At 48.3% G+C, this 18,077-nt stretch overlaps 1 protein-coding gene across 4 annotated transcripts in view; it reads right to left on the bottom strand.

The window, feature by feature from the left end:
* Positions 1 to 18,077, bottom strand: part of IGF1R (insulin like growth factor 1 receptor) — a 317,640-nt gene that overhangs the window by 10,454 nt on the left and 289,109 nt on the right. For all 4 annotated transcript variants that reach the window (XM_055277093.2, XM_055277092.2, XM_055277091.2 and 1 more), the window contains exons 18-20: positions 14,912 to 15,071; positions 11,196 to 11,325; positions 5,270 to 5,404 (exon numbers count right to left, since the gene is read on the bottom strand). In XM_055277093.2, coding sequence (XP_055133068.1) covers positions 5,270 to 5,404; positions 11,196 to 11,325; positions 14,912 to 15,071 — 425 coding nt within the window. The remainder of the gene's footprint in view (positions 1 to 5,269; positions 5,405 to 11,195; positions 11,326 to 14,911; positions 15,072 to 18,077) is intronic.

The raw sequence follows: 18,077 nt of genomic DNA on the forward strand, positions 1-18,077 counted from the left end.
GCTGAATGTGTCTCTCTCCTGGCAGCCCTCCACAGTGAGGGTCATCTTAGAAACCATGCCTCAGCCAGGAGCGGCTATGGACATGGGGCCTGCGTGCCTCCGTGAGCTTACTGGGGCTGACTGAGCAGGGGCGCCCTTCCTGCCTGTTTGGATCCCACTCAAGCACTCGATTCCCGCAGAACCAAACCAGGATTCCAGCGACGGGAAACACTGTACTAGAAAACTACAAAAAACATCAGATTTCACTACGTTTGTTTCAGACTCACCTATGAGTTGATAATGCTCCAGGCTAAAAGTTCAGATTCCCTCCTGAATCCTACAGACCAAAGACTTCTCTGGCAACAGTCGGGACACAGGGAGCTGTGGAAGTGTCACCAGTAGAACAAATGGCTTCCTAGCCCAAGTTTTCCACGGCTGCATTCACACCTCTGCCCTGGCCCTTATCCTGCAGCATTAGAGCCGGGACCTTTTATGTCACTACATTTCCTGAAAGCCAGGGCCACTCCTGGCTCATCTGTGTGACCTCAGGGTCAGCACGCACCCAGAGGGGCTCAACGGTATCTGTGGCATAAATACCGAGATCTGGGCTGAAATAAGGCTGAGGACGGGCTGTGTCACCAATCTAAAGTACAGACCTAGCAGGGAACTACAACCCAAATCTGATGCCGTGGTACTTGCTAAGTTAATTCACACTGAGTCATGGCGTTGAGACTCAGACCTCAACACCCCGTGGCTTGGGGACCACAGAGTCCTTCCTCTAAAGCTGGAACACTCGGTGACACTGAGGGGTGAGAATCTGGCTACTTCCTGATGGTGAGCTCCAGTCCACCAGCAGCCACTGAGCTCCTTCAGCCCCCGGTGAGGCCAGATGGTGCCTGTTCAGATCTCAGAACCACACAACTCACACACTTTCTCACCTGGGACCTGGCAGAGGTTGAGCTCAGGGACTCTCCTCTCCGGGATAAACAGAGGCCATTCTTTCATGTCTTGTAACAACAGAACTCCCATCCTAGAATCCTCCTTTCTCACGTAAGCTCATCAGTAAACTCAGGATAACATGGGCACTCCCTATGAAACCAAATTGCCTCTTTTCTTGGAAGGGAGAAAAATTTTCTTAGAAAAGAGAAAAAAATTTTCGTAGAAGGGAGAAAAGTTCTCAATGGCAAAGCAGAAATGCCTCCTGACTAAACATTTAATGTCAGAGTAAGCGCTGAGTGATTTCCTTGTCACTCTATGCTGGGAACAGGAAGTGCCCTGCGTTTCCCATGGCAGGGGCTGCGTCCCAGGCAGTTTACATCAATAGTAAAACCCCAATTACCTGGAGGTGGAGCAAGTAAGAAACCCACAAGTCTCTTGTAGACAAACATTTACCCGAGTCAGAGAAAGCACAAAACGATACCGCTCTCCCTCACCCACCCTAAACCACAGGAGCAAAACGCACACCTTCTTTCATGGGCTGTTTCTAAGCTTGCTAAAATACCACCAGTTCTACTATTAGCCTAGATTCTGGCACTGTACCTTTATGCAAATTCAGTGGTCATCAGACCTCATAACTCCATGGCTTATATTCAGACTTGAAAGCATGATTCTTCTCACAATGGCTGGCAAGAAAACAGTGGCTGCGCTGCTCAAAGTGTGGAGCAGATGGTCACCTGTGAGGGGCACTGGGTGTGTGTGTGTGTGTTGGTGGGGGACTAGGGGGTAGCCAGGCTCCCGGATCCCCCGTGGTCCTCTCCCCTGTGTCCTGGAGCTCACATCCCCACGTGATTGACTCTCACATGGTGTAACCTGAAGGAGAAGGTGGGAACCTCAGAGTGTGACTTCTGAGGTTTGGTCAGAAAGGACGTTGTGCCTTCTGCTCAGGTCCTGAATCTTTTACTCTAGGGCACAGCAGGCAAACTATGTACCTGTGGGTAAAATCTGGCCTGCTGCCTAGTTTTCCAAGGTCTATGAGCTAAGAATGGTTTTCATGTAAATGGCTAAAAGAAATTCAAAATAAGAATATTTTGTAACAACAGATTATGTGGAATTCAAATTTCAGTTTGCAAAAATAAAGTTGTATTGGAACACAGCCACGCTAGCTTATGTGACACCTACAGCTGTGTTTGCTCCACGATGGCAGAGTCAGGTAGTCATAGTCAAGGTCATATGGGCCCACAGAGCCAAAAATATTTTTTAGCCAGCCTCTTAGAGAAAGAGTGTGCCGAACTCTGCTCTAAGAGAAGCCAGCTAGACATCCTGAGACACTCGGGCAGCGCTACGGAGAGGCCCACGTAGAACAGGGCGATTCATTCAGGGCATACTATCTATGCAGCGACACCTTGGAAGTGGGTCTGCCTGCCCCAGGTAAGCCTTCAGATGACTGCAGCCCCGGCAGACAGCTGGGCTGCAACCGTGAGAAGGGCTCCAAGCCAGCGCCAGTCAGCTGTGCCACTCCTGCATTCCTCAACTTCAGAAACCTCTGAGAGATAATACATGTTTACTGTTGCGCTTAACTAGTAGATTTTGGGTAGTTTGTTAAACTGAGATAAAAAACTAACACAGAAGGGGAGAAGAAGAATTTCTATACTGGACAAGAAAAGGTACTAAGTGGTCTTTCGAGCCTCTTCCAAGTTTGGACTGTGGAGTTCCGAAGAGGCCATGCTGGGAGGTTTCCTTGATGAGGGCTCCAGGAAAGCCAGTGCCGCTGCATCTGCAGGTGCCACCCTTGGAGAAGAGGAGCCTGCCATCACTGGCCCAGGCCCAGGCCCAGGGCACCAGCCAACTTTCTGGTTCTGGCCCTGCCTTGATGGGACAATGGGAACCCCCACATGTGCTAGCTGTGCGAGGGTGATGCCTTCACTCTGGCTTTCCCTGGCATCCTTCCTGCAGCACCTTTCTGAATTCCACACAAAGTGTCCATTGCCTGGGATACACTTCAGCTGAACCTATGTTCGGAAGCAGCAGCTAATGAGCATGATGCCCAGCCAACGTACTCCCAAAGCACAGGGCTGTGTATCCAGTCTTCCCTACCCCATGCCCTCCAGAGGCCGGCCATTTACAAGGAGCTTAGGGATTCAGTATTTGTAGCAACACTCAAAGTGCTTTGAAACAAAAATAGCACCTTGATTGTTTGATAAGGACAATGATTTCTGAGACTATGGAATTCTAAGATGCCCCCCAAGATTGTTGCCCCTGGTGTAAATATCCCATATAATCCCCTCACTTGAGTATGGGTGGGACTTGTGAACATGAGAGGATACTTCACTCCTCTAATTAGGCTTCTAATCAGTTGACTGTCAATCACTTAAAAGGGAGAGATTATCCTGGGTAGCTCTGACTTTATCAGGTAAAAAACCAGTAGAAGCAGTAGACAGCTGTCCTCTTATCAGTCTTGAAGAAATAGGCTGCTGTTATGAGAGGGCCTACGGAGGGTGTATATGGCAAGGACTGTGAGTGGCCTTGGCCTCCAGGAGTTGAAAGCAGTCCCCAGCTGACAGGTGCCAAGAATATGGGGACCTCAGTCCTGCAACTGCAGAACCCTAAAGGAGCCTGAAGATGTCCCTGAGCCTCAGGTGAGAGACCGCAGCCCCACTGACATCCTGATTTCTGCCTCCTGCGACTCTGAGCTGAGAGCAAGAACACCTGTATCTAGATTCCTGGTCCACAGACACTGTACAAGACCAAATGAGCAAAACTTTTGTGGCTGCTGGAGCCCTCATTCCCTCCTGTCCACCTGACACACGTCTGGTTCATATCTATCTATTATCCCGCCACTGTGGGCCCAGCCTGAGACTGTGCTGGCTCCAGGTGGGTGGATGGGTGAGATAGGAGCTGGGTGCCTTCATGCAGACATAACAGCTCAGCAATTCCTCAGGATCCTTTCCAAAGTGAAGCCAAACCTGTCCTGAAAAGCATTTCTGGAAATCTCCTGAACTGGTCTTGAGATCCTAGTGGGAGCCGACCTTCATGTTCAGTTGTGGAGATCCAGATCAATCTCTGACGCCCGCCTTAAAGTGCATGTCAAAAGCAAGGCCATTGCTCCCAACCTGTACTGTTGTGCACCTGATGACTGAACCAGAACACCTTCACCCCCTCCTCAAACTCGTTCCAGGAAAGACAACGAGGCCTCCCTGCTCCAGCAGCTCTGACCTCCACTGAGCCACAAAACAGCACTGTCCATGGACAGAGAGCAAGTCCTTCACCAAAAGGGGGGCTTCTCCAGGGAGCGCTGAGCAGTGAGGCCTCACAAACACTGTGAGGCATCACAAACTGTCTCTCGTCATCTGACAAAACTTAGGACTAAAAGCTGCAAAGTGTTTTTTCAAAATAAGTGGGGTTGCCAGGTGCGATGGCTCATGCCTGTAATCCCAGCACTTTGGGAGGCTGAGGCGGGCAGATCATCTGAGGTCAGGAGTTCGAGACCAGCCTGGCCAATATGGTGAAACCCCACCTCTACTAAAAATTAGCTGGGAGTGGTGGTGGGCACCTGTAATCCCAGCTATTTGGGAGGCCGAGGCAGGAGAATTGCTTGAACCCAGGAGGCAGAGGTTGCAGTGAGCCAAGATCACGCCAATGCACTCCAGCCTGGGCGACAGAGCGAGACTCCATCTCAAAAAAAAAAAAGTGCAGTGAAAAGACAAATTCACCAGCACTGGCGTCCTTCTGTCCGCAGGGATGTCAGCTCACACACGCTCCAGGTCCACACTGGTCAGTGGATGAAGCTCTGGAGAGCATGTTACTTAGATGGTTTATGACTTTTGTAAACACTTAACAGAGAAGACATGTGGGGCAGGGTTCAGAAGACACCAAGCTGACCCTACATGGTGCATGCCAGAGTCCTGGCCATGCAGCTCTGTGTACACTCACTGCGGTGGTTCTCTCAGGCCCGCCACAGGTGGGGTGGGGGCTCTTGAATTCGACTTCAGAGTAGTAAGTGTTGTGTTGTTGCCTTCTTTAAAAAGAAACAAAAACCTCACATGGAGAGGATGAGTAAGGATGGATTACTCCGGCCAGACATTTCAGAGACATTTGGCCTGAGAAACTACAGTGCGAACTGCAAATCAGAATGAAAGCATTAAGGAATACGGGGTAGAAACCCACGGAAAGGCACAGGTCTACCAACCAAATGAAGCTCCTTCCACGAGGACAAACCTCTTCTCACCTGCGCCTGGCAAGGGGGCACAGGACCAGAGAGAATGGCTGTAATCTCCTAATCTCCTGTGACCCAAGAAAACAGGTATTTGAGAAGAGAAATCAGAAGAGCACGGAGGGCCCAGGAAGTACGTACAGCATGTCAGGACAGTTGTCTGGCTTGTCCAGAAGGCCGCCCTCCATGACGAAGCGAAGGACTTGCTCGTTGGACAAGCCCTGGTAGGGCTGCTCGGCCAGTGTGGCGATCTCCCAGAGGACGACCCCGAAGGACCTACGGGGAGAAGAAAACCGTCAGGAGCTTGGAAAGGGATGGACTGAACCATGCTGCCCCCTCCTTTCCAGCACTTCTTACATCCCGAGCAGATAAACTGTCCTTACTACGGTGACAGTGCTTGTCAGACAGCGAGCCAGACCCTGGGCTAAGTGTGGGACATCATCCTCCCTCTGTTGCCGCTAATGTTCCCCATAGACTCAATTCAGCCCCGGTGGTGGAGCTAAGGAAGGTGATGGTGAGGGCGCTTCTGGCATCCCTTGCACGGTCAGGAAGCCCCCGAGCTGTGCTTTGAACGCAGAGCGTACTGGGTTCAGCATCTACCTAGTCCCAGCCATTTACGTGGCAAGGCGGTATCTCCTAACCTGGCTGTAACCCAAAAAGAATGACATTCTTGTCCAAGCCCCAGCCTGGACATTGACTTAGTAGCCTCAGATGAAGCCTGGGACACTCAAGCTTTACCAAGCTCCTCAGGTGATTTTTACAATCAGACAATTTTGGAAACCTCTACCCAAGTGGTTCTCACTTCTGGCTACACAGGAGAATCTCCTGGGGAGGTTTTTAAACAGAGGCCTGGACACCCAATAGAAACTCTGATTTGATTGGTCTGGGGTGAGGGCCTGGGTCCTGGAATGTTTAAAAGATCTATAGGGATCTTGAGGCCCAGTTGGGCCAAGGGAGAAGAGAACTGCTGCTCCCCTACCCACAACAGAGCTGGGGAGCTGCTGGCCTGCAGGGCCTCTGTGTCACAGGTCGGGGGACCAGCGTGGGCTGCACTGGCTGGGAGGGGGTATCATGGACAAAGAATCCTTAAGCAGAGAAGTTGGCTGAGGAATAACTTTGTAGTGAGTTATTCTGCCATGCATGCAGCTTTGCCAGTTTAGAAGATCAAACCACTGGAAAACAGAACAAAGAGTACATATACATAACTTTCAGACAGAATGTTAAAAAAGACAATGCTAGAATCTGCAAAACAAATGTGCCCTCCCAGGGCAAATCTCCGTAATTCACAAATTCTCCCTGGCCTGTGTGCCTTTCCACCTGGCTCACTTTGGTGGAGTAAAGTGGGCTACTCATCAACAAGTAGGGGCGGGAGCGGGGTGGGGAGCAGGGATTCTAGCTGGATCTGTCCTGGGCACCTATAGGTGCTGGTCAAGCCTCATGGAAAAACCTGGGGCAGGAGATTTCCCACCAAGAGCTCTTGGGACCTTGACCTTGTGCCCAAGCCCACGGGGCCCCTGACTGTATGAGAACGTTTTATTCGCTGCTTCAGCTACTTTCGGTCAAAGATTTTTGTACAATTGATACTAAAAGTAGATGTTAGACAGAAATAGAATCTTAGCAATCAGAGGACAGACCAACCCAAGGTCCTTTTTAATTGCAAGTGACCAAGAAATGCTGTCGTCTTCATGTTGTACAAGAGACCCAGAGGCCAAAGCGCAGTTTAGAGAGGCCTGGGCCCAGGGGAGAAGGGGCTCTCCATCAGCTTTGTGCGGGAAGCTCTGCCTTCCACAACCAGCCCAGCCATACGGGCAGCACGCCTCAGATGCCAGTGGCAGTAGGACCCACACATCTGAAATGCAGCTTGGTATAAGAAATGACTAGCTCTCCAACAACAAAAAATTAAAAATAAAATAAAAAAGAAGAAATGACCAGCTCTCTGCTTTTGCTGACTGTAGGCTGGTCTGGGAAATGGCCTGAGGATGTGGCTCCCTCCCAGACCCACTTCTCCTCTTGCCCCACGTGCCTTTCCTGGCTGTGTCAGCGGCTTGCAGGCAGCCAGTTCTCACGGCACGGCTCCCACCCTGGCCCTCACGGCCCAACTGCTCCATTCCAAGTTCCTGGTTACTGGGCTACCCACAAACTCACTGCGTCTCACACTGAACTCTGATTTGTGCCCTGTTCTTCCCCCAGCTTCCCTGCAGCTGATGCCCATTCCACCCGAGCAGTCGGCCTGCTGTCACCCACGCCCTCGGCCTCCTCGGAGTCCCACTGCGACCTGTCCACCCAGGCTCGCATCTGTCCAAGGTCTGGCACCCTCCTCTGTCCCCCAGAGCTCCCTCAGTGTGCAGGATCCTCCTGGCCTGGCCCACCACAGCCCTCTCTTCTTTGGTTACAGCATCTCGCTCGATGCAGCCCATATACTCTGCTAACAAGAACTTCTTCAAGCACAGCTCTCATCACGCTCCGGTTCGGAGACCTTAACAGGGCTTAAAGAATTAGTCCAGGATGCCTAACACAACAGCTGAGGCCTGGCTTGATCGCTCTGCAGCCTAAGTCCCCCAAGGAAACCTCACCAACCCCACCTGCAGCAGGTGCTCCCTACTGCCATGCCTGCCCAGCATTCCCGCTGCCAGGAACCCCCACCTCCGCCCCGCCCTGCTTCCTAGTGCTCCTTTTGTGACAATCCATACTTAGGGTGCCTACACAACTTCATCTCTTCTGTGAAGGCTTCTGCAACCCCAAACTGTGAGAATTGCTTCCTCTTCTCCGTAAGACTTTATCCTTCAAGGACCAGGACGACGGCGTCGTTGTCGTCATCATTATCATCATCGTCATCCCTGCATCTTCCACACCCCCAAGAGCCTTACCATCACACACAGGCAACAATACAGCAGGTGGCAGGCCTAGCTCTCCACAAATGCTGGTCGAGTTGAACTGCAAAGCCTATCTCCTGAGCAACTCTTGTCTGAGGTCAACATCACCTGTCACTGAGGGCCACCGAGTGCTGGAGTCTGTCGTCCTTCACAGCTTGTGATAACTGCAAGGTGTGGACACTGAACCATCTCTACACAATACCAGTTGCCACAGGAGGCATTTAAACATCTATTCAGGTACCACAGACTTCTCTAGACAGACCTTGACTTACAGATGGAGCAACCGAAGGCCAGAGAAGCTCTGAGGTTTAACCAGGGCCACACAGCCAGTCAGAAGCACTGAGAAATACGCAACACCTCTGTGGTTTTCAAAGCCGGTATTTTACTATGTGGTGCTGGCTATTCATGACTTCATATAAAATCAAGTCTTCCATTTCATGGATAGATTTAATCTTCAAACATTAGATAAATGTCTCTGTGTAAAGCCCTTTCTAATTGGGAACCTTGAGGTTGTTTCCCCAGGGGGCAGACCCGTGGCTGTGAGTCCCCCCGCAATGCCCGTGCTGGCTGGAGGCAGCATTCAGTAACTATAATTCCCCACACCAGGAGGGGATGGTAGCAATGGCCCACTCTCCAGCAAATTAAAACCTACAGAGAAATCCACATTCCCCACAGATGGTAATTAGCCATGAAAGAAGCAAATAACCTTGGCTATTTGTGACTATTTGGAAAGCGTCTTAATAAAAAATAAAGATTATGTGTTGGGTGATCCAGATGCTCGGGAAGAAGGCACAGCTCTAGGCTGTGGGGTGCGGCTCCCCAGTCCTTTGTCTGGTTTCCTCTACACCTAGAGGGCACCCTTGTCATTTCAGAGGGATGTGGTGCTACAGGGAGCTGCAGGGAGAGCAGCCACAGTGCCCAAGGGCCTGGGAATGAAGTCCTGGCAGACAGCAGAAAACCTGGAGGTGTTCTGGCTAGAACAGACACCCCTCCTTAGATGACTCCTGGACCTATCTATGAAGAACAGAGCGAGGTATGCAATTGTGCTACAGAGAGAAGGTCCAATGGGTGTCACAGAGGCTGACGTAGCAGAACAAGAGGGATTTGCTAAGAACAAGGCTGTCTAAAGGATGAGGCTGGCCTGCCTTTGTGAGGAAGTGAACATGGAGTCCCTGGAAACCTCTTAGCAGAAGCTCAACCACCAGCTGTCAAAGATCTGTGGGTGCGTTGGGGGCTGGGCCTGACTGCAGGCATACATCCCAAATCCTAAAATTCTGGGGTCTCTTCTACAAAGTCAAATAAAATTCTTTGTGTTTCTTTCTAGATTTTTAACTATTTAGGAATCATTGCTTTGTGCTGTTGAATACAATCTAAAATCATTTCCATTCCTTTGAGAGGGACAGCTTTAGTTTAGAGCCTGGACAGCTGAGAAACCTACTCCAACGCCCTAGCCTTCCTGACCTGTGCTATCCTCAAAGTCTGTGTTAAAAAACAAACAAAACCTGAAGCACTGTCAATGCCTGAGCATTTCATGGAATGAATACCAAATGCCTATTCATGTTTATACATAACTTTTCGTATTGGTTCATAGTAGTCATGTAGTCAAATGGACAGAAACTGGCATTGAGGCCGGGCGCGGTGGCTCACGCTTGTAATCCCAGCACTTTGGGAGGCCGAGGCGGGCGGATCACGAGGTCAGGAGATCGAGACCATGGTGAAACCCCGTCTCTACTAAAAATACAAAAAAAAAATTAGCCGGGCGTGGTGGCGGGCACCTGTCGTCCCAGCTACTCAGAGAGGCTGAGGCACGAGAATGGTGTGAACCCGGGAGGTGGAGCTTGCAGTGAGCCGAGATCGCGCCACTGCAGTCCAGCCTGGGTCACAGAGCGAGACTCCGTCTCCAAAAAAAAGAAAAAAAACAAACTGGCATTGAACACACTGTATGTCCCTTTGTTGCTGCTTGTGCAGTAACTGTTAGTCAGAATTTGGGTAACATTTGCCTGAGAGATAGGAACAACACTTTAGCATTCTATCCTGCTTCTGTTCTCCCTGGCTGTATAGTTTTCTATTTTATTATACTACAAGCTGACCTCCAAGCTCTTGGAGGCACGAAGCCTGGAATAAACAGATGCATGCAATACCCAGGCTTGCCCTCTCCTCACCATCCCAATCTCTAAACACCATGCAGAGCGCTTTGATTTGACAGTAAAGAGATAACCATCTTGGACAAGCTGATTGCAAAACAGATCTCATACTTGAGCTTAAGAAGCAATCATGCTTTGCCGGGTCATATTCAAATGCTATTTCCAATTTGCACCTGTCTTCAAAATAAGATCCAAGGCCCCTGAACTGTGAAAGGTTTACGAGGTTAAAAAAAAAATGATGTCAGTCACTATTGAAATAGTTCCTCTATGTGGTCATCCAGACTGTTGGAGTAAACAACTACCATTTCTGTAACACAACAGCAACGGGATCCCCCCAGAGGAAAGCCAAGACACTAGTTGACATTCTAGAAGGTGCCTGTGCCAGGGCCTCAGCCTGCCAATAACCTCAGTTGTATTTCAGAACCTGACTGCCTCTCTGCAATGTTGCCAAGAAACTGCAATAAACAATACTACCGAGAGGCCTCTGATCCCTCGGCCGATGGGCTTCCGCTGGAAGACACTGTTTACGATTAAGGGAGACGTTTTGCTTCCCATAACCATCCCTGGGTGCACAACGGTGGATGCCCACTGAAAGACAGACGGCAGATGGGACCAGCAGGAAAACACAATCAGGACTCATAAGCTTTGGGTCTAAATAAAGCACTGTCTGCAATCTGAGGGTTAGATTAGGTGAGGCAGACACACAGTATCTGTTTATTGAGAAAGAGGAAAAGAGAAAGAAGGCAGGCAGAGGAGAAACAAAAAGAGGTGACGGCTTCTGGCACATCCCAGCTCCTGGAAACATAATCGGTATCTGCTGAAGATGGAAAGAATGTTGGTCCCACAAATTCTTTAAAATCCCACAAATGCCCTTCTGCCCTTAGCTAGCCCACTGACAACAGGAACCCCTCAATGATGAAGAAGTGTGGTTCTCACAACACTGAGCTAAGCTGGAAATGAACAGAGAAAGATAAAGCCCTAGAGACTAAGCTGGTGGAAAGTGCGGAGGCTGGGGGCTGCAGGCTGGCAATGCAGTAAAGGCTCTCATACCAGACGTCCGAGTAAGTGGTGAAGACTCCATCCTTGAGGGACTCGGGAGACATCCAGCGCACAGGCAGCAGCCCTTTCCCTCCTTTCCGGTAATAGTCTGTCTCATAGATATCTCGTGTCATACCAAAATCTGTAAGGGGAAGAGAGGGCGCAGAGTCACACGCTGGAGCAGGACCACTACTGTCACAGCAGAGGACCCTACACTCATTACGTGTGGAGAGACACAAGGCAAGACACAAGACACGTCCCACTTTAAGGCGGCCAAATATTAGGGTTTGCAATTTTATAAGGTGGAGACAGTAAGGGATGATTAATCACATGATGAGCAAATACCAAGCAATCTCCACTTCTAATATATTTACAATTTGATTCCCTTAAGTTAATTCCCTTATTGCATTTAACTGAGAGGCAGGCTGAGTGCAGTGACTGAACACCTGTAATCCCAGCACTTTGGGAGGCCACAGCAGGAAGATCGCTTGCACCCAGGAATTCAAGATCAGCCTGGGCAACATAGCAAGACCCTGTCTGTATAAAAAAAAAATAAAAAATTAGCCAGTTGTGAGTGGTGGTGTGCGCCTGTGTTCCTAGGTACTTGGGAGGCTAAGGTGGAAGAATCACTTGAGCCCTGGAGGTTGAGGCTGCAGTGAGCCATGATCACAACACTGCACTCCAGGTTGGGTGACAGAGTGAGACCCTGTCTCGAAAATAAAAATAAGAAAAAAGGAGGCGGTGTAAAAATTAGAGTCCCACAATTGAAGAAAATATGTAGTACTGCAGAGACCAATGGTCATTTACACATGGTTTTAAAACCTGACCAAATAAACAGGAGAGTACAGATGCTTACTTAACTTGGTAGCACTGCCCCATCACTGGAGAAAATAATTTCACTGCTTAATAAGTGGGAAAATATTCAGAGTAACAATTCATGATGACAAAAGTACCCAGTTAGATGCTGAAGAGATGCTATTTACGAGGCCCCTGAAGCTATTACTCAATACCGTTTTTCAACATAATACTCCCACTCATTTTTGAAAATTTCTTCCATTTTCCATGTCTCCAGAAGATGCCACATAATTATGTCTGATGGCAGGTCGCTTTATAATCCTAAATTATTGCTGCTTTGTCAGATTTTGATTCTGCACTCAATCATACAACCTTTTCTTAAGTGGACTCTTCTGTTCTCCTTCCCAGGAGAAAGGGCTGCTCTACTTCAAAATGCTCATGTATGTCTCTATCTCATGCCACAAAGAGGTAAGGCTACAAAAGCAAACACAAAGAGACCAAAGTTCCTTGGACTTGAACCAACATAATTTACTTGTGCTATGCTAAGAGCCCTCAAACTGCCTCTGGTAAAATTACTTGTCATATTTGTCATCCATGAGATGCTGGGCATTGGGAAAACGTCTTGAACCCTTGTGAAGAATAAAAATGAAGTGCGAAAGTGTTATCTGTGAATTAATCCAGTGACATGCAAATAGGGGATCTGCCTTTACTTGCACAAGGTGGAAAAGAAGGAACCCTATTAAAAAACACAAACGATCTTCCTCAGCACAAATGAAAAACTTGAAATTCTAGAAAGAAAAACCATGATTACAAAAAAAATCACTATAAATATGCCACATGGTTCAACAGCAAACATGATCCCTGCTGATTTGGATTTAAAATGGCAATTGGCACAAAAAACACCTCTCTCAGGGTGACGCGCAGTGGGGAGAAACTGAGTCCCTCCCATGTGCCAGGAGGGTGGGAAGAAGACGCAGACAGCAACTGCCATCTGGAGAGTCCCTGCCCCGTGCCAGGCATGTGCTGCTGCTTTCCTGCACCAAGTCCTTCTCATAATCCCATGGGGTCTGTTACATTATCACCCTATTTCCGAGGTGAGGAAACTGAAGCTCCCAGATGTAAGGCACCTGGCCCAAGTCTCTCATCCATTAGTGGCAGAACTGGCCCACCTCAGGCCCACCTGGCTCCCCAGTCCCTGTGCTCTCCCCTGCACTGGGAAAGGGGAGCTGGCTGGCATTTCCATGGGGACAATCTGAGTTCTACAGAGAGGGAAGGAGAAGGCGAAGGAGAAACGAGCTGGGTGCACAAAGGAAGCCCAGCCAGGGACGCGGGCGGCTCTTTCCCGGGAGCCCTGAGGCAGGACGGCCTCTTCGGACTCCTTTGCCTCTCGGAGGGCTGCCCAGCTTCACAGGGCACCAAACGTGAGGACGTCTCAACGTGCCAAACCTAGGGACCCACTGGCAGATCCTGAACGAGGAACTCTGATGGCGGAGGGATGTGGGCTCTGGGATATGGCTCCATTTCAATATCTCTAGCTCCTAGAGTAAAAAGAAAGACACTCACCCCTACTTTAGAAATGATTCTCAGCCGGGCATGGTGGCTCATGCCTGTAATCACAGCACTTTCGGAGGCTGAGGTGGGTGGATCACCTGAGGTCAGGAGTTCAAGACCAGCCTAGCTAACATGATGAAACCCTGTTTCTACTAAAAATACAAAAAATTAGCTGGGCATAGTGGCATGTGCCTGTAATCCCAGCTACTCAGGAGGCTGAGGAAGGAGAATCGCTTGAACCTGGGAGGTGGAGGCTGTGGTGAGCCAAGATTGCGCCACTGCACTCCAACTTGGGCAACAAGAGCAAAACTCCATCTCAAAAAAAGAAACCGTTCTCTAAAAGATTCTCATTGTTCACTAAAGGGGCTAAAACATTTCATTAAAACATCACTACTAAAGGAAAAAAATATGTTACTAAAGGAAGGTGAACACTTCCAGAAAAGGCAGTTCAAGAACTAGACACAGAGGTCCATTTGAAATAGCTTCTTTTGGGTGTTAAATCTCCCCTGCAGTTTCTCAAGATAAATATTTGGTATTTTCCTAAACTATCATCGTATCATAGTGGGAAGATGAGAATCCTGGTAAAAGCAGGTGGTTTCCTGAGCAGCCCTGATGTTATGTGTGTTTTTATTAGGCAGATTAAAAGACCAAAGTAATAACACAAACCTAAAAGCTGAAGTGAGTTTTAACCATTGCTCAGAAATTCAATCTAACCCCTTTTTCTGGTGTGACAGTGGGTGGTGGCAACAAGGGGGTCTAACCAGCAGGCTGGTCAGCTAAGAGCAGGACAGCAAGTGTTGTGAGAGAGTGAGTGGTCAAGAGCTTGGAGGCTGGCCAGCCCCGGCCGTGAAACCCAGTGAGCAGTGATCGTCCCTCACCTAAGGGACTGCCATGTCAGCTCCTGCCACTGCTCCTGCTCCGTGCAGAGGCTTCGTCATTAGGGCAGCTTGCCTCTTAGAAAACAATGTGGGTCCCTGGAAGGGGAGCAATGCTCCTTATAAGCTAGGAAAATTGGAGGGATGAATGCAAGGTTGCACAGTGAGTTTTATTCCCAAGTCAAAATCTCCTGAAGACACTGTCTTAATTATTTCTGTAACCAATGCTAAGAAGTGTTCTACCAAGAAATGCCTCAAACGTCTGGAGAGCCAGCCTCAGGGACCATGCCCAGTATCTGAACCACCATATCCATGAGCTATCAGCACTGGGACCGACCGCGCCAGGTTTGTGACCATCAACTGGAGACAATCACCTCATTCCCAAGAAAGAGTCTGTGCACTCAAGGGACACACTAGAAAACCTCTCCAGGGGCAGACTAATGCCAACAAGGTCCTCAAAACACCTGAGTTTAGTTCTTGCCCAGACCTGGAAAGCTAAGGACACACCTCCGATTTTGACTGTGAAATCTTCGGCTACCATGCAATTCCGGGCAGCAAGGTCTCTGTGGACGAATTTGTTGGCGTTGAGGTATGCCATGCCGTCTGCAATCTCTCCGGCCATCTGAATCATCTTGCTTAGGCTTGGAGGTGCTAGGACTGGATTATTCTGTTGGAGATTTAAAAAAATTCACATGAGAATTTTGGATTTTTTTTCCAGGCCAATTTCTTTCGAGGTTTGCATAGCATCTTTGTTCAATCTGGGCACCGTGGGTTGTTTATGCTAAGAAACCAGGACTTGCTTGGAAGGAACAAACCATCATGGACAGCATGGAACCTGCTTGCTCCCGGCAAGCTCATCTGCACTTGCTCCCTGACCACATCACAGCTGGTGAGGGAAACACCAATTTGCACTCTCTAGGACCAGCATGTTCTATTTTGGCTAGAGCAAAATTTTTTTAAAGTGAAACAAGCCATTTTTGGTAGTAAGGATTCTCAGTTACTCAAATTCCTATTCGTTTATATGTTCCTTTTATTTCCATCACCAAAGTACAGGTAAGAGAAAGGAGAGCACGTTTCAAAGGCCGCGTGGAAGTAAGCAAACGTGTTTCCAAATGGACATGGTATATTTTATTTCCCATAAAAGCATCGTTATAAATTATTTAATCCTTTTCTTTCCCTTAAACCTTCTTCTAAAATACAAAAATACCAGGATTATTTTTTTCACCTTACAATGTGGCATTATTTTTTTCTGTGGGCATTACGGAAGACAAGTCCTTGGCAACTGAAGTCCAGCTGAAGCTCGTCTTGGAGGAGACCGGGAATAAGTAACATGGATAAGCATCTCCTACTTTGCAGAGGACAGCAACATGCTGGCTTTGGAATTAAAAAGAATTCCCCCTAAATAATACATCCATTTAGAAAAAAGTTTTATATAAAACACATGCCCAAGTCTCTCCACCCTAAAACAATCACTAGTCCCTAACTTTAATGCTACCTTTTATTTTTGCATATACAAGTGCAATAGACTCTACCTTGGTTTTCCTGACCACAAAGCATCTCATACAACACTGCAAAGCCATAGGGCTCTGATAGGTCCCACACCTGTAGGCTGGCCACCAGATGAGCATGCCCAGGCTTTTCCACATGGGGTATCACAATTGTTTCACTGATGAGAAGATGACCTGGGGCCATGCACAGAAAGTGCCCAGTGATGCCTGGCACATAGTCAATGCTCAGTGCTAGTTTCTACGGAAACTTACTTTCTCTCTCTGTCACTTTCTGTCTGTCTCTCTGTCCCTCTCTCTGTGTCTCTCTCACTCTTTCTTTCTTTCGAGATGGAGTTTTGCTCTGTTGCCCAGGCTAGGGTGCAGTGGCGTGATCTCAGCTCACTGCAACCTCCACCACCCGGGTTCAAGTGATTCTCCTGCCTCAGTCTCCCAAGTAGCTGGGATTACAGGTGTGCACCACCATGCCCACCTAATTTTTGTATTTTTAGTAGAGATGGGGTTTCACCATGTTGGCCAGGCTGGTCAACTGTTGCCCTGCGAGGTGCTAGTTTCTACGGAAAGCTAGTATTTGGAATCAGTATAACAACTCCTCAGTACTTCTTGGTTGGTTCTCTACACTCAGCGACACAAACCTTTGAATTCTGAACAGCCTGTCAAAGCTGTCTCTTGGTGACTTAAAACACTTACCACGTGGTTATCTGGGGAAGCAACATTAAGTCACTGGGGGTAAGTCCAAATCACTACTTTTTAGGGCTTTAGATATGTGCGATGCATTAGGAAATATGCACGTGAAATGTAAAGTTTATGCTCACGATTCTTAAATATTACAGTATGACGTATATGTGTTATGAAGTGGTCATTTATAATTGCCGTGAACAACAAAATCAACAAAAGCACTCAATTTTAAGCACGGAGAAAGAGAGAGGGCTGAAATTTTGTCAATTCACGGTGTTACACTACCATTCTTTCCTTTACTTTGGTTAGAGCTATTTAAGACAAGTATACATATACACACACTCGTAGTGAGATACATAAGTGAATCTTGGTCAGGGGAGCAGGTTGAATATAATGAAACTGCAGGGTAAGTGCACACATTTTATTACTTGACATGAGCTAGAAAGAAAATTTAAATCTGACCAATCTAAAGGTGAATTTTAGTTCTGAAAGGGACTTCAGTAATCTTGTCCCACCCTCTTATTTTATATTGAGGACACTGAGGCCCAGGAACCTGCAGCGGCTGTCTGAGGACCACAGGCTGCCGCAGAGCCAGGACCAAGGCCATGTGTTCTGAATTTTTATTCTGTGCCTGAAACTGGGGAGAAAGGGAGTGAGTTTCGGACTTTTCAGAGGTGCCTCAATCGATGCTGGCAAGAAATACTTTGCCAGATCTCTAGTTACCTATTTCATCAAGCTTTTCTCCTTCATGCTGTTTTGTGTATTAAAGTGAACCAAGGGCCAGGCACAGTGGCTCACACCTGTAATCCCAGCACTTTGGAGGGCTGGGATGGGTCGATCACCTGAGGTCAGGAGTTCAAAACCAGCCTGGCCAACATGGTGAAACCCCGTCTCTACTAAAAATACAAAAATTAGGTGGGCATGGTGGTGCACACCTGTAATCCCAGCTACTTGGGAGACTGAGGCAGGAGAATCGCTTGAACCCGGGTGGTGGAGGTTGCAGTGAGCTGAGATCACGCCACTGCACCCTAGCCTGGGCAACAGAGCAAAACTCCATCTCGAAAGAAAGAAAGAGAGTGAGAGAGACACAGAGAGAGGGACAGAGAGACAGAGAGAGACACAGAGAGAAAGTGAGTGAACCAGGAAGAGGCACTAACACCCAGCGGTGCTGGGGACCAATGCTTGGCAGAACAGAGGGTGGGAGTTTTGTTAACCATCCTGCTTGGAGCCCCAGTACACACTTGGCCCCAAACACCACGTGCTGTAAATAAATGAAGTCATATGTGAACAGGTGATTGGAACTGAAATTAAGAAACTGTCACTTGGGAGATGATTAAGTTGCCGATTCAAAGAACATTAAAAAAAAAAAATTAAGCCCAAATGAAGAACGGCAAAATAATTTCCAAAGGGGCCAAGAAGAGGAAGTTACTGCTTCTAAGGAATAAAAGCAGACACACCGCTTACCCAGTAAGTAGCAAAGTAAGGGTCAA

The sequence above is a fragment of the Symphalangus syndactylus genome, chromosome 5 (genome assembly GCF_028878055.3).
Source record: "Symphalangus syndactylus isolate Jambi chromosome 5, NHGRI_mSymSyn1-v2.1_pri, whole genome shotgun sequence".
Lineage (NCBI taxonomy): Eukaryota > Metazoa > Chordata > Mammalia > Primates > Hylobatidae > Symphalangus > Symphalangus syndactylus.